Source organism: Aspergillus uvarum (assembly GCF_003184745.1).
Source record: "Aspergillus uvarum CBS 121591 unplaced genomic scaffold BO82scaffold_16, whole genome shotgun sequence".
Taxonomy (NCBI): Eukaryota; Fungi; Ascomycota; class Eurotiomycetes; order Eurotiales; family Aspergillaceae; genus Aspergillus; species Aspergillus uvarum.
In genome coordinates this window covers 49,009-64,067 of record NW_020291313.1, presented here as the reverse complement: position 1 = coordinate 64,067, position 15,059 = coordinate 49,009, and the positions used below count along the sequence as shown (strand labels likewise).

At 52.8% G+C, this 15,059-nt stretch overlaps 6 protein-coding genes across 6 annotated transcripts; 4 read left to right on the top strand and 2 right to left on the bottom strand.

Moving 5' to 3' along the window:
• Positions 1-362: 362 nt before the first annotated feature.
• On the bottom strand, positions 363-1,776 carry BO82DRAFT_352820 (ADP-ribosylation factor family protein). Its single transcript, XM_025634799.1, has 5 exons — positions 1,437-1,776; positions 1,325-1,363; positions 1,184-1,267; positions 765-1,088; positions 363-706 (listed from the first exon to the last, which is right to left on the bottom strand). Exons 1-5 carry the CDS (start codon positions 1,509-1,511, stop codon positions 680-682), a joined length of 549 nt encoding a protein of 182 aa, XP_025493614.1. The 5' UTR covers positions 1,512-1,776; the 3' UTR covers positions 363-679.
• Positions 1,777-1,945: 169 nt separating this feature from the next.
• Positions 1,946-4,624, top strand: BO82DRAFT_331764 (putative chromatin remodeling complex subunit (Arp8)). The gene is made up of 4 exons (XM_025633156.1): positions 1,946-2,195; positions 2,249-2,327; positions 2,389-2,797; positions 2,859-4,624. Exons 1-4 carry the CDS (start codon positions 2,153-2,155, stop codon positions 4,488-4,490), a joined length of 2,163 nt encoding a protein of 720 aa, XP_025493613.1. The 5' UTR covers positions 1,946-2,152; the 3' UTR covers positions 4,491-4,624.
• A 524-nt stretch (positions 4,625-5,148) lies between these two features.
• Positions 5,149-6,730, top strand: BO82DRAFT_400493 (uncharacterized protein; the record flags this gene model as incomplete). The annotated part of the gene is made up of 2 exons (XM_025639188.1): positions 5,149-5,413; positions 5,478-6,730. 2 exons carry the CDS (start codon positions 5,149-5,151, stop codon positions 6,728-6,730), a joined length of 1,518 nt encoding a protein of 505 aa, XP_025493612.1.
• A 1,506-nt stretch (positions 6,731-8,236) lies between these two features.
• On the top strand, positions 8,237-10,020 carry BO82DRAFT_331757 (dihydroorotate dehydrogenase 2; the record flags this gene model as incomplete). The annotated part of the gene is made up of 2 exons (XM_025633155.1): positions 8,237-8,617; positions 8,704-10,020. 2 exons carry the CDS (start codon positions 8,237-8,239, stop codon positions 9,841-9,843), a joined length of 1,521 nt encoding a protein of 506 aa, XP_025493611.1. The 3' UTR covers positions 9,844-10,020.
• A 391-nt stretch (positions 10,021-10,411) lies between these two features.
• On the bottom strand, positions 10,412-11,779 carry BO82DRAFT_352816 (triose-phosphate isomerase). Its single transcript, XM_025634798.1, has one exon. The coding sequence runs from the start codon at positions 11,318-11,320 to the stop codon at positions 10,463-10,465; it is 858 nt and encodes a 285-aa protein (XP_025493610.1). The 5' UTR covers positions 11,321-11,779; the 3' UTR covers positions 10,412-10,462.
• Positions 11,780-13,479: 1,700 nt separating this feature from the next.
• On the top strand, positions 13,480-14,749 carry BO82DRAFT_352815 (RpiB/LacA/LacB family sugar-phosphate isomerase). Its single transcript, XM_025634797.1, has one exon. It carries the CDS (start codon positions 13,939-13,941, stop codon positions 14,437-14,439), a length of 501 nt encoding a protein of 166 aa, XP_025493609.1. The 5' UTR covers positions 13,480-13,938; the 3' UTR covers positions 14,440-14,749.
• The last annotated feature ends 310 nt before the right edge of the window (positions 14,750-15,059 follow it).

Here is a 15,059-nt window from a genome sequence, read left to right as displayed (position 1 = left end):
AGCTAATCTGGTTGAGATTGTATGGTAGGTGGGTTATCTATGTATCGTTGTGATAATCAGCATCACTGATAGGAGCTAAGATAAGAGGATATCTGTGTAGATTCCAACTGTGTGGAGGTGCGCTGAGGAGGGATTCGTATATAAAATAATACGGACTGCTATCAGAAATCGGCCTGTGTTTACCAAGTTCAAGGGCATTGGGCCTAAGTCTTGGAAAGGTACAAATAGTGATAGTGATCTGGCTTGTTTTCTCAAGACCTGGATATTCAGTTTCGCCGAAGGAACACTCTACAAAATGGAATCACAAAACATAGGACTGGTGTCAGTTTATAACTGTGCACAATAGCAGACAAACTAACATTGGCTGGTCCTAAATTCGACTGCGCTAGCTCAAACATCTCACTCAGGAGCACTATTTCCTTACAACCAAGCCAACGAGGATCATGGTAGAATGAATTAAGGTATTATGCAACGTATAACACATTTCGGAATCAAAAAGGTATAATGTATAAACGACAGCCCTGCCTCGAAAGAGAACAATGTTAAAAAGGCGCACAGGCGACGAAAGAAGCTCCTCAACAAAGCTGGCGCGTCCACGTTTCTTGGTGGTTTTCCATCCGAGTTTCGAAGGTGTATCAAAAGCAAATCTATGAACATGACTGGAATCGCAGCATCGGGCTCATGCGTTCTCCGACTGGAGTGTTTGCTAGGGGCGAGGACGGTTAGTAAGTCCGGAAAAAGATAGAACCAGCAACTTCACTTACAACCAGCCAGTCCATGCCCTCATTCAGACCTTTGCCGTCAATAGCAGAGCATGCGACAATGCTCCAATTTCTGTCCCGCAGTTCGCCCAACTTCAAAGCCTCAGAGATCTCACCGGCGCCCTTGGCACCCGGCTGGTCCTGCTTATTGGCAAACACCAACAGGGCCGCATCACGAAGCTCCTCCTCATTGAGCATCGCCGCCAGCTCATCCGCAGCCGTGCCGAGTCGTTCAATATCTGTCGAGTCAATGACGAATATGACCGCAGCGGTGTTGGCATAGTAGCACCGCCAGTATGGACGGATTGATGTTTGACCTCCGAGATCCTGTAAGAGGCAAGGGGATCAGCCGAGAGGAACTCTTATTGCCATGATGCTTTCAAACAAGAAAAGTCGCAGTCGCCAGAAATTGTTGTACTCACCCAAACATTGAAGTTCAAATTTCCATACGTCACTGATTCAACGTTGAATCCGATTGTGGGTATCGTCGTGACCACTTCACCAATCTAAGAAAGTCCCGTCAGTCTCCGCGCTATGGATCTCAAGATAGATCTAAAGCGTACCTTCAGTCGGTAAAGGAGAGTTGTTTTTCCAGCATTGTCCTAAGTGAGCGAAACCGTTAGCCGCGGAAGTGGGAATAGCTACTAAGGGTAGCGTGACGTCGAAAGAACATACGAGTCCAAGGATTAGGATGCGGATCTCTTTCTTTGCCCAGACGAAGGACCAGAGACGTGAAAGCGAACCTCCCATCGCAACGAAATTAAGATAGGCTGATCGTGAGTTCGGAGGGGGGAAGTGCAAGGTGTGAGACGGAGGTTGTCTTGTCTGTCTGTCTCTTGTCTTTCGGCGGGATCAGGGCGTTGGAGCGGTGGCGGAGATGCGGGCGGACACAAACACGACGATCCAGTCGTCCAAACAACTGCGCCGACCAAGGAGTAAGTATGTGGTGCAAGGATAAATCCGGCAGAAGTGGACGATATGTCTTTGTAGAAATAACAGATATGACCAAACCTACCGCAACAGCTCGACGAGCGAGGACCAAGAGCTGACTAAATGGTGGTGACCGTCATTGGCTTGCGGTCTCCTGCCGATCGGGCTGGCCCGAGCTCACTAGTAACTAACATATGGGATTGTTAGTATCGTTCTCCGGATTCCCTCGCCAGTTTATCGCTGGGTCGGTCATTCATCGCTCAATCCCCTCACATCCTCCCTTTCCTGCCTTCCCTGCCCACTTTTTACGTCGCAACCTGATCTCCCTCCATTAGAGTGGGAAGTTGAAAACATACGAATGGGTTTCCTCTAACCACAATAATCCCAATTCCACCATCTCAAGACACATTTCCCGTATTTAACCTACGTCGCATCGCCGATTGCACAACCAGCCTTTCAATATGGTTGGTAAGAAGTCGGGCAAGGCTCTCCTTCGGGATGAGGGTATGTTCTCCAGTGTTACCCGACTCAACTGCCATCTGATTGATTGAGAACAGGTCTTGAGAGAACCGACAACAATATGGAGCTGTCAAGTTGGCCGCAAATACCTCCCATCAACCAGAAAAACTACTATACGTACGCTATCGCCTATTATACTACTTCAAATTGCAGCCTGGCTGACTATTATCATCCATAGTGATTATCTCAAGCGCGATGATCAGTACCTCGCATTTCGGCTGCAGAACGAAGAGGCGCGGAATCGAATGGCGAAGACAGCTAAAGACCGGGACCGTGCGCTGGCTATGGCCAAGGCGAATGACCTAGGGTTGCCAGAAGCTGAGCTGGAAGGCGACGGGGATACCAATATGGAGGACGCCGAGGAGACGACTGCTGAGACGGCGGGCTCTAAGGTGATCGTGGTCCACGTCGGGAGCCAGAACCTACGTATCGGACTGGCTAGCGATGCCTTGCCAAAGACCATACCCATGGTGATTGCGCGAAAAGCGCCATCCAACGAAGCTGAAGACCACGAAGAGCCATGTCCAAAGCGGCTAAAGATGGACGATGGATCGGATATGGAACCCGAAAAAATGTTCGGTCCTGAGGTTTGTCTTCCGCTTTCTTCTACTGGCTGATTGTTTGCTGATTATTGCGCTCTGGTAATAGTTCGCTTCCCAGTACACGACAATGTCGGCAGAACTCAAGGCCCATATGCGACAAAACAAGCGTCGAACATTGCCAAACTCAAAAGAAATGGTTATCAACTACAATCGGAGGACAGTACCGGAAACCATTTCAGAGCACAATGATCCTATGCGGGTCGAATGGACTGAGCTCTCAGATCCTGCACCTGAGTACATTGTGGGACAAGCAGCTTTAAGAATACCCGATGCGTCCAAGCCCCGGTATAAACTCTACTGGCCAATTAAGCATGGCTGGTGCAATGAGACAGACTACAACAACAAGAGACTCTTATTTTTGGACATTTCACTTATTCTCGAGGATGCGATCAAATCGCAGCTAGGACTCACGAGCAAGAAGGACTGGCCTCAGTACTCATGTGTCTTTGTCATCCCAGACTTGTACGAGAAATCGTACGTCACCCAGGTTCTGGAACTGCTCATGCGAGAATTCGCCTTTGCTCGCGTCTGCTTCATTCAAGAGAGCTTGGCAGCCACGTTTGGCGCAGGGTTCACATCTGCCTGTGTGGTTGACATTGGTGCTCAAAAAACATCGATCTGCTGCGTGGAAGAGGGCATGTGCATCGAAAACTCGCGAGTGAACCTGAAGTACGGTGGCCTCGATGTAACGGAGACATTTGTCAAGATGATGCTTTACGACCATTTCCCATATGCGGAGATCAACCTTTGGCATAGATATGACTTCTTGTTGGCCGAAGAGCTGAAGAAGAATGTTTGTACGATGAACGAGGCAAGTGTGTCCGTTCAGGTCTACGATTTCCACCTTCGAGTCGCCGGCCAAGACACTCGGAAATACACATTCAAAGCATACGATGAGATTCATCTTGCGCCTATGGGCTACTTCCAGCCATCCATATTCAATCACGAGGAGAAGCTCAAGGGCAGGAGAAAACTCATTGCTCGCTCAGTTGATATTTACGATGGGCAGCCCAACGACCCAACATCGGCCGCTCAGTCCGAGATTCTAACAGCTATTGCCCCTCCTATCAACCACGGCCCGGTAAATGGAGACGCTCAATCGAATTCGTTAGAAGTGCAAGCTACACCGAGTCGATCCCAACAGATCAATGCTCTTAGCCGTGTACAGGAGCTGGATGCTACGCCTCGATCGTCTGTTGCCGGATCGCCGGCACCGGAGACGCTAGGTACACCACTTCCCGGCGCAGCTACGCCTGTGCCTGCTGGCCAGGGCCAGAGCGCATTGTCTCATCGTCCGCCCACTGTTGAGGAACGCGATGACATTTTACCAAACTTTCCGCTGGACAGTGCAATTTTGACTTCTATTGCGCATGCGGCTCGTTCCGACGAACGTAAGATGCGAGATTTCCTCGGCGGTATCATGGTCGTGGGAGGCGGAAGCTTGATCAATGGCTTTCACTCATATCTCGAAGAGCGTCTCCAAAACCTTCGACCAGGATTTGCCAAGGAGATCATGATCGGCACTCCTCCCCGAGATCTCGACCCGCAGGTCGTTGTCTGGAAGGGCGCAAGCGTCTTTGGAAAACTGAGTGGAACCAATGATAGCTGGATTGGGCAGCTGGAATATGATCGCTTGGGACATAGGTTGATGGCGTACAAGTGCATGTGGTCTTACTGATTCCCGCATGATGTCTTGATGGCCTTTTGGCATTTTGCTTCATTGAATAATGGTCGGTGTTGGTGGGTATCGGATTACCTATGATACAAATTATAGTCGCTCTATTATATCCTTGATTGATATTTATTATTTCCAATTCTTGAATCATTCCAGAAAGAGTTTCTCTGTCTGATTATCATACCGTTTTCGAATCTCGCACAATCGAACTTGTAGTACTCCGTAGATTGATATAGATTGACCATTCGCTTGCGGAGAAACCACTTTCCGAGGCGAGTGCGTATCACGAGTAGTAGGCGGTCACAGAGTGCAGAATGCCTCCAACTCAGACAGGTGAGTTTGTCCTGAATCCTCTAGTGTTAGCCTGTAGTGCACGCATGTCCTCAAATCTTCCTTTTATATGATACCTTCGATGCATACTTGTTTGCAATTGGCTTCAGCTTTACGGACGTGACCGGAACCTCAAAACTGGGCGCCAAGCTTGCAAATTCTTGGAGGGCTTAAAACCCCGACCACCTAGGTAAGTCAAATATGCGACCACCAATGATGAGAGCGCCTGTGAATTGACACGCTCCGGCTTAAGAGATCAATTGCTCTATCCAAGCTTAGCAACAACCTATAATAGCTGGAAACCAGAGTTTCTCAAAGTTCACAAGACACAATGTCGAAATCAAAGGACAGCAGCTCCTCGGGGGGCTTTCACCAAGAGTACATCGCATCACTTCGCTATCGCAATGACCTACCCCCGCCGGACATGCCTCCGAAGTTCATGGAGATACCTCATGAGGGCCTCCAGAGATTTCTGACCCCGGGTTTTACGGCCAATCTGGCTCGTCGCGAGGAGCCTAACATCGATGTTGACGCCGAGGGTGGTATGCCCCTCGACTTGGTCGGCATTCCCGGTTTGCATCTGGGCGATGAGAGTGGTGCGTTTGTTGACCCTGTGCGCATAAGTCTCTGGAGCAATTGCTGACAGCAGTCAACTTACAGCGATCATGGCTCCCGAGAACCCTGAACCCCTTGACCCCGCCGATCTCGCACTTCTCATGACACCGGAACAGCTGAAGAACCCTGCCCCGAAGAACACCAACGTCAGTTTCCTCCGTCGCACACAATACATTTCTGCCGGGCTTCGTGCGCCGGATAGCCCCAAGGTCACGACAGTCCGAACAAAGTCGCGTTCGCTCGACAAAGGCCGGTCACAGGACGACCCTATCTACATCAAGAAGTACCTTCAGAAAGGGTTCGACGTCGCTTATCCCAATAGCAAGCATGTTGGCGAAGATACGGCGAGCAGCATCAAGGGTCACACCGCGACGAAGCTCGAACTCGATGCGTGGGCTCATCCAGTGCATCCTGATAATCCTAAATTGAAGCCGGTCGGGTTCTTCCCTCTCCTTCCTGATCTACAGGGATTCCCTGATCCAGGAGGCTTCGTTCAATTTAAGTTCGATAAAACACCTATCCAGGAGATATCAAACAAGAGAGACAAGCGCATGGATGTGGCAATTCTACATCCGTCTGCACCAGAGGAGCGCATATGCGAGGAGCATGCGACCAAGGCCGCCCTGCACAAGTCAAATCCTGATTTGTATCCCGACCCCGGTCCCATTCCCTGGGATTACGATTTGTTCTTGCCCGAGAAGAAAGAGCTGGCCAAGAGCGTTTCTGCAAGTCTGCAGTTGACCAACCCGGACCGTAATAATGAAGAGCTGTACACTCATGACGGGCCTGACGGTACCAAATTTCACCGTTACGATCGTGCTCGTACATATGCTACCAGCGCTCAAACCCTCGGTGATAGCCAGAAGCAGCGAGACATAGCCGTGACGCTTTTCGATCCTTCTGAGGTGCGCGGAGGCCAGCGCGATAGCTTGTCTGCGAGACAGATGGCCGCCTACTACTATCCCATTCTTGGAAAGACTCGCTTGAAGCCCGAGAGAGCCCGGACCATTGCGCAGGCGGGTCTCGCTCCTACGCGCCCCAAGACGAAAGAAGACCAAGTTGATCAGATGCAAGTTGCCATCCGCGATCCAGACGAGGCAGAGGCATACAAGCGGGCTCAACACAGACTTGCAATTGACCCGAAGTATTCGAAAAGTATGCCTCCCGCCCCGGAAGAACCCGAGCCGGAAGACACCAAGGATGAGGACGAGTTTGATGCATCTGCTTACCGCGACGCAAGCGCTGAGCGGGAGCCAACTCCTCACGATGCAGATGATGACGAAATGAGCGACGAGTGAACCAGCCAGCGCATCGCTCTTCTCTACCGCCATTCCTACTCACGTGGGACAGTGGTATCCGTGTCTATCATGCCCTGCTTCTTTCATTATTGGGTGTGCATTGCAATTGTTTACATACTCTCTCATCCGTATAATACAAGTCTTTTCTTCGGCTCCTTCACCAAGCATTGCTATCATCCGCCACGTCAGGTGTTCCCAGCATGTACGAAGCAGACGCATGCACCCTGAACGGCTGAGACAGCGACGAAGTCATGGCAGCAAAATCAGAGGCGTTTCGAGGCAGTACGCGTGATCTTGGAGTTTGGAAACATAGCGGAAATTCACTTCAGCTCAATTGGGTTTCTTATCTTGTGCTTAAATCCGCACTCACCTGCATTCCCCAACGCTAGACATCTAGTATCTATTTATGTTCTTAGTTGGGAAATGCTGGCTGGTTGGGCAAACACACCTTGTATTATGCCGTAAATATCTATTTCTAGTCAATTGAACATGAATCCCGACGTGCTGATCGCCAATCCGTTGTCAATGACTATCAATCCTCGTGATAATACTACACACCGCCTCCCCGCCTGTCCCTCCGCATCCGAGCCCGCATAATTCTGCCGGCTTGAATTCGCCCACCGCCTCGAAATCCGTCCGTTGTCGGCTGGGCTTCGGCTGTCGCAAAGCCGGCTGTATTCCCTTCTCCCGAGTCGGGGCTCTTTTCTCTACCGCTCAAGCCTACGATTGCTGCTTAATCTCGGCTCGCTTCACTTTCTCATCAAGACTGCTCAAGGGCTGCTCCCAATTGCACGCAAATCAGGCATTAGGCGGGTGTGGTAAGTCAATTCTGTCGTTCTTCCCCCCCCCCTCATGCAGTCATCTCCAACCGCGCGGTTCGACTCCGTTTTCGCGGGGAATGGCAGAAAGAACCGGAACTTTCAGCGCAAGGCCATATGCAAAGGCATGGGCTCTCCCAGACGCTCTTATACGCTGCGGGAGAGACACTCCGTCACAATTGCAGAATTGAATCACTAGGTTCATTGCATCCCCATACTTATTATAAATGTCCCATCCCTCGCTAGAAGTTTCTCCATCTACCCTACACATCTCAAAGTCATCTACATATTGAACCGCCTGCTCCTCCCTTGCCTGCAATTCTCCTTTCTCCCCCTCCTCAGTATAGCATAATTACGGCATAGAAAGCTCTAACCTACCAGCATCGAGCACGCCACTTGAAACCATACAACTAACACCCTGCCCACCACAATTCCAGCATAGGTCATCAACCTTTTTCACCTAAAACCGACTTCTTCCCGGTGAAGAACGCAACACTTGAAACAGATCACCGCTTTACTTACGACGCTCCCCCGGAACCAACTCACAATGGCCGCCAACGCAGTCTGGAGGGCCTCGCGAGCCCGCGCACTCCAACCCTCTCTGCGCCTTCAGTGCGCCGCGTCCCCGGTTCCCTCTTCGATGCTCTATCGCCGCTCCACATCATTCCCCGCGCAACTCACGAGTCAGATGCGATTTGCCTCGTCGGGTGAGAAGGCCACGGAGGCTGTGGCCGAGGCCGCCGAAGCGACTGTGAAGGAGAACGCAGCCAAGGCTGCGGAGACTGCGGAGGCAGTGGCAAAGGAGGCACCCAAGAAGGCCGGTCGTGGGCTCAAGAGGACGGTCATTGGGACGACGTTGGCGCTGGGTGCGCTCGTCGGGTATGTATACGCCACGGATACTCGGGCCAGCGTGCATCGGTATGGTATGGTTCCGTTGGTGAGGGCCTTGTTCCCCGATGCGGAGGATGCGCATCACTTCGGCGTGGATATCTTGAAGACGCTCTACAAGTACGGTCTTAATCCCAGAGAACGGGGCGATCCGGACGGAGATGGGTCGTTGGTGACGGAGGTAAGGCCGGGCTTCTCTTAATCCTAGATGAGGTGAGAAAGAGGGTCTATGGATGACATCTTGCTGATTTTGTTCGCCTTCGCTAGGTCTTCGGATACACCCTTTCCAACCCAATTGGTATCTCTGGCGGACTCGACAAGCACGCTGACATCCCGGATCCACTGTTCGAAATCGGGCCTGCAATTGTCGAGGTCGGTGGAACGACCCCTCTGCCGCAGGATGGTAATCCCCGTCCTCGCGTGTTCCGTGTCGTCTCCCAGAACGGCATGATCAACCGCTACGGCCTGAACTCCAAGGGCGCCGACCATATGGCTGCCGTGCTTGAGCAGCGTGTCCAGGATTTCGCTTACGCTAATGGATTTGGGGAGCATGAACTGGCTGAGAAGCGTGTGCTCAATGGCGAGGCCGGCGTGCCTCCAGGTAGTCTGCGGCCTGGCAAGCTTCTTGCTGTGCAGGTGGCTAAGAACAAGGTCACCCCTGATAACGACATCGAAGCCATCAAGCGTGACTACGTGTATTGCGTGGACCGCGTCGCCAAGTACGCTGATATCCTGGTTGTGAACGTCTCGAGTCCCAACACCCCCGGTCTACGTGACCTCCAGGCGACTGCTCCCCTGACGGCCATCCTAAAGGCCGTTGTCGGAGCTGCCAAGAGCATTGACCGCACCACCAAGCCCTATGTCATGGTGAAGGTTAGCCCCGACGAGGATGCAGACGAGCAGGTCTCTGGCATCTGCCAGGCTGTCTGGAGTTCCGGTGTGGACGGTGTAATCGTCGGTAACACCACCAACCGTCGTCCTGATGCTCTCCCCAAGGGATTCACCCTGCCGGCTGCGGAGCAGGAGACCTTGAAGGAAACGGGAGGTTATTCCGGACCCCAACTGTTCGACCGTACCGTCGCGCTTGTCGCTCGCTACCGGGCGATGCTCGATGCCACTCCCAACACTCCGGAGCTGACAGGAGCCGCCGCGGAGGCCACCACGACCGCGGCCCAGGTCGAGCCTGACACAGAGAACACGCCCTCAGTGGAGCCTCCGAAACCCTCGGACAGTCTGGCCCGGAAGGTCATTTTCGCTTCTGGCGGTGTCACCAACGGCCAGCAGGCGCAAGCAGTTCTGGATGCCGGAGCCTCGGTTGCAATGATGTACACGGCTATCACTTACGGTGGGATGGGAACGGTCACGCGCGTGAAGCAGGAGATGCGCGAGGGCAAGAAGCAGCAATAGGTTTGTTGGGAGTGTTTAAAAAAAAGAGGGGATCCGAGCGTTTATTGTTGTGGGTGTCCATAGGAGGAGATCCCGGGTCCCGCTGTCGCTGTAAATAGAATAAAAGTAACTGTTAGACTATCAATAGTCCCACCGAGCCTCCTAGCTAGGGCGGAGATGAAGCATGAAGCACGAAGCATGAAAGACAGAGCCACTAACGATACGCCACTTCCGCAATAAGCAGTTGGGGAAGGTCAGGTGCCCCCACGTGTTTTTTTGTTTTTCTCTTCCCCCGCACGGGACCAACTCCGCGCGGGTCGACGGGAGTCCAGATCCCCGGAAACACCAAGAACAACCATCCCGAGCACGAGTAGAAGAATTGGAGAGATCTGGCAAGCCAAACTGAGCATTATGACCCCCGGCGGAGAAGCAGCATGCCACTGGGCGTTGTTTCGGCATTGCCCTTTAGAGAATAGCCAACTTCGAAATGAATCATTCTTGGAGAATTCAACTCGTATCATGTCAGGTCAGGTGTTGATTGGGTCTGGTCTGCCCCGGACTGCCACTGTCCAGCGGCATAACCGCATACCAACCTACACCATTCTACACACAGGAACAAATCTCCAGTCACTCACGCAGGTCAGGCTATCGTCTCCTCGACCTCGCGAACCACCTTGCGAACTCCCTCAATGTCGTGGGCGAATCTCCCCAGGAACATGCCATCGACGGCCTTCCCCAGCCCGCCCGCGCCCCACAGCCCGGGCCCGGCACTTCCCCCATAGAGAATGCGGACTTCCCCCGCGCGGCCGCCCTTAGTGCCACCACTCCTCCCCATGACCACCGCCTTAATCCCCTCCACCACCGCCGCAATATGATCCACACCCGCCGGGGCCGGCTTCCCAATCGCCCAGACAGGCTCATAGGCGAAGATAACCGGCGCGTCCGCGGGGATAGCGTCCAGCACCGCGCGCACCTGGGCCTCGCATTCGCGCACCGCCCGCCCCACGGCCTGCGAGGCCACGGGACCCGGGGCGGTGATCTCACCGATACAGACCAACGGGATCATGCCGTGGGCGCTCACGGCCGCCGCCTTGCGGCCGGTCTGCGCGTCCGTCTCGCCGAAGAGATCGCGGCGCTCCGCGTGGCCGAGCTCCACGAGGGAGACACCCAGCGCGCGCAGGGCGGCCGGCGAGATTTCGCCGGTGTAGGGGCCTTGCGACTCCCAGAAGCAGTCTTGGGCGCCGAGGAGGAATGTCGAAGAGGTGGTGCGCGGGGCGGTAGTCGCTGCTTCCCACTGCTTGATGATCTCGGCGCAGGGGTAGATGGTCAGGAAGTCGGGGATTAGGGCGAGGAGGAGCTTGGATTGGTGGTGTTCTGGTCGGACGATGTCGTTCTGTGGGGAGAGGAGGGCGCGGCAGTATTCTTGGGTTTGGGCGGGGGTGAAGTACATCTTCAGGGAGATGATGAGGAGCTTGGGGGGTAGTGGGAGATAGGCCATGGTGGTTGATGATGATGATGATGTTGTTGATGAAATTGGTAATTGATGATAGTGGTGGTAGTGGTGGTGGTGATGGTGGTGATGGGCGACAATGGTTGTGGTGGTGGATGTTCGGTCGAGGTTGCTGTTAGCTCGGGGGTAGTTTGGCAGGTCATGGATCGTTCAATGCTACTTCGAGGAACCCGAGGAAGCGGTCTACTAGTCCCAGTTCGGGAGCTGTTGATTTCGCCGAGGCCGGCTCTGCTGGTACCCTCGAATCCAAGAGGGACGTCAGTACAGTCTGCGAGCGATAGGATCGGATGACGGAGTGGGGTAAAATGTTGCTGGGCAAGGAGGGGCACGGCCGTAGTGCCCATTAACTAGCTCAGACACTATCAGGCCTGGTGCATGAGCTCCTCCTGTGTGTTGCATCTCTAGTTTCAGAGAAGCAAACAACATTAAGATTATGAATCTGCTGTCAGGTTTCCGGCATGTTTGCTGGGACTGGAAGAGCTGGAGATAAACAGAAAACGCAATTGACATCGCATACCTACTACCTTACTTGTGCTTGGAACACGAGTCGATGTCAACGCACAGTACCGGGACATCTCATGGAGGGATGTAAGCTCTCTACTATATGAAACTCCCTCTAATCTGCTGAATCCCGGCCTGAGAATGGAGATGCGAGATTGTGGCACGGCAGAAGGAGGGGTTGATCGACCCTGGTCTTTGCCCCTCCCAGATGGTGGCTTGCAGCATGGCTTGCTTGGACAAAAATGAAAGACGGAAGGAAAGGTACAAGGTTACTTGGAATGACTGGGATGGCTCTTTGAGTACTCCGTACGGTAATATACGGGGAGTCGCAGGATCTGGATACCATCAGACTATAGTGCATACTATCCAGTGCTTGGCTGTACTAAACACGTTGGCAGCTCCAGTCGATCCGGCGTGGGGCGGGGAGTGGAGAATCGACCGTGCAATCCACTTCAAAACCCACTCCCGGAGCCTGGATCAATGAATAGAGGTATCTAGTACATACGTTAGTATGTCCAATATTTCGTACCGTACCGGACAGAGTCGACATGTTTCGGCTTGGAAGACACATCACTGCATGTGGTAGCATCGGCGCACATATCATATGCAATCTGCAAATTCTCTCTCCAGTGGGGTGGTGTTCCGCCCACCCCATTGGGTGTCATTGTCTGGAAGCTCCTCAAGTTTTGGTCGGCTTCATTAATGAAGCAGAACGATAGCACCATCGACGCAAATCGTCTCTCCTGCTGGCTCCGACTTTACCCTGGCCTGTCTCTGCAAGCATGGGAGACCATGCGTGCTGATAGGGCGAGTAAAAGCCTCGCGTACCTCGAGAAATCCAGATCCGCAGGTCATACTCTTCTAGGTTAACAGATTGTCCTCAAGGCGATCTAACCACAGCAGCCACTGCGGCGTAACTAGGCACCGAGTCTGAGCCTCCCATGTCACAAAGGTTATTTGGATAGTTACAGCGGAATCAAAGAAGGTGGGAAGAGAGACGATCAATCGTCAGCACCCCGGGGAGCTGGGTTGCGCATTGATGGGTGATAGACTCGATACGTCGATCTGCATACCTCAGGTAGTACCGACACTTTGGGGGGCAAGTGTTTCTCAATTCTGTCAGCCACCCAGCAAACCTTTGAAAGAGCAGAGACAGGTGCCAACGACGACTCGGGAATGCATAATGGGTGTAGGTTAGTTTGTACTTCAGAGGCGGTGTCGAGGAGTAAGTCAAATCGATACAGGCGCTATCCGAGGATGGTTAGTCTGCTCTGCACTGGAAAGGATCGGTAATTACCACTCAAGAGAAGAGAGAGCATTGCGACCAAACATCAAATCATTCATCAATTTCAAATTCGGTGCCTGGCTGGAGGGTCTCGTCCAGAGCCGAGGACAATTGTTGGTAAACTAACGTGGCGGACGACTGAAGGATGAACGGATCCATCGTGGATCTCTGGCTCGCCGCAACGCCGGGTTTCCGCATTTGGACGATTGCTTTGGTATGAGTAGGGAACAATTAAGGTGCATGAATCGCATTAATCGGAACAGATATCGGGGGTCTCCCTTTCCCCGACGGATAAGTTAAGTTCATGACGCCATGGTGGACCTGCCAGAACCAAACATTCGAATCAACCTGCATTCCATCGAAACAGGCTTCTTTGGAACGATCGCTGCTGTGGAGAACCCAAGCGGCCTTTGGAGGTGCGCGCGTCAGATATTGTTCGTACTGCAGTCTTACTGCACTGCAATGTGCTGAATGCACCCGATGCTGTCGAAGGCGCTGATTGGAGCAGTGAGCAGTGTCCTCTCCCCTCATCAAACGCCAAAGTTTGGGTTTGGGTTTGGGTCTCAAGAGAGGCACGCACCCGGGCTCAGCCTGCATTCTGTTCGGGTCCAACAGAATGAGAGCTCGAGGAAGGATTCGGTGGTGGAGGAGGAGGATATAAAGGCTGATTCGATCCCTGTCCCCAGACGACATTTTTTCATCATTGTTCCATCATCCACTCTTATCCTTTATCAGACATATACTCCGCCCTTCCTGTCCGTCTCAGTCGCGAGGCTCCATTATACACTACATTTCACCTGTTAATCGCTTAATACCCATCATGTCTACCGATCTCAAGCCCCTCCGCATCGTCATGGCCTGCGATGAGGCTGGTCAGCCCTACAAGGAGACCCTCAAAGTCGCCTTGGAGAAAAGTCCGCTGGTCGACTCCATCCTCGACGTAGGCGTCAATTCCACTAGCGACAAGACAGCGTACCCTCATCCCGCTGTCGCTGGCGCCAAACTCATCAAGGAGGGCAAGGCAGACCGCGGGCTGTTTATCTGCGGCACTGGTCTCGGTGTCGCTATCTCGGCGAACAAAGTGCCTGGCATTCGTGCTGTGACGGCTCACGACTCTTTCTCCGTCGAGCGCTCGATCCTCAGCAATGATGCGCAGGTGCTCTGCTTCGGCCAGCGCGTCATTGGTATTGAGCTCGCCAAGAAGCTCGCCAACGAGTGGCTGACCTACCGCTTCGACCCCAAGAGCGCCTCCGCCGAGAAGGTCCAGGCTATTTCCGACTACGAGGCCCAACTCTTCAGTCAAGCTGCTGCCGCGCAGTAGACGGTATGAAGCAAGAACAGGCCCTGTGTGCATCACGACACATTATCCGGCAACTACCCGAACTCTCCCTTACCCATCGGAGGATGCGAAGATCATTCGCCTATCTTCGATAATAATTTTCGAGTGAAGCGACCTGTCTGCGGACTGGATCCGGACCGAGTCATTCTTCAACACTTATATAAATAGCTCAAAACGAAATTGATGATAACCGCTTGATGAATGGAATTAGATTGGCCGGCCAATTGCTCATGTCCTTTCGAGCTCTGGATTAGCAATTACGATTAAATGAAATACCTACTGAGACTTTCGATATGATTGTAGCAGCCCGTAGTTACCGTTGTACCTGCTATCCCACCTTTTCGCGCAGCGTTCTTGCTCTCCGATCTCCATACATTGCGACTAATTACCCCATACTTTCGTTCTGCGGCTAATGTGCTGACTCATCTATCATTCTGCGGGGGTCGATCAGCTTCGATTTGCAAACGACAGGAGCAAGTCACCGAATACATCAGGGTCGAGTCTACCTGAGCAAAAATGGCGCACAACCCTCCTGACTGCTTTGGGTTTTCCTTTCCAATGAGGAAGGATAGCGCCAGTTCGCGCCTCCCCGATCTATCCAA

What these genes read in the sequence shown, in the direction of transcription:
- BO82DRAFT_352815 (XM_025634797.1), top strand. Translation starts at nt 13,939, where the DNA reads ATGTCTACCGATCTCAAGCCCCTCCGCATCGTCATGGCCTGCGATGAG.
- BO82DRAFT_352820 (XM_025634799.1), bottom strand. Translation starts at nt 1,511, where the DNA reads ATGGGAGGTTCGCTTTCACGTCTCTGGTCCTTCGTCTGGGCAAAGAAA. An exon ending in ATTTGAACTTCAATGTTTGG is followed by an intron (nt 1,089 to 1,183) that starts GTGAGTACAACA and finishes TGCCTCTTACAG; the next exon opens with GATCTCGGAGGTCAAACATC. An exon ending in AGGGCATGGACTGGCTGGTT is followed by an intron (nt 707 to 764) that starts GTAAGTGAAGTT and finishes CCTCGCCCCTAG; the next exon opens with CAAACACTCCAGTCGGAGAA.
- BO82DRAFT_352816 (XM_025634798.1), bottom strand. Translation starts at nt 11,320, where the DNA reads ATGGCCTATCTCCCACTACCCCCCAAGCTCCTCATCATCTCCCTGAAG.
- BO82DRAFT_331764 (XM_025633156.1), top strand. Translation starts at nt 2,153, where the DNA reads ATGGTTGGTAAGAAGTCGGGCAAGGCTCTCCTTCGGGATGAGG. An exon ending in GGCTCTCCTTCGGGATGAGG is followed by an intron (nt 2,196 to 2,248) that starts GTATGTTCTCCA and finishes GATTGAGAACAG; the next exon opens with GTCTTGAGAGAACCGACAAC. An exon ending in AAAAAATGTTCGGTCCTGAG is followed by an intron (nt 2,798 to 2,858) that starts GTTTGTCTTCCG and finishes CTCTGGTAATAG; the next exon opens with TTCGCTTCCCAGTACACGAC.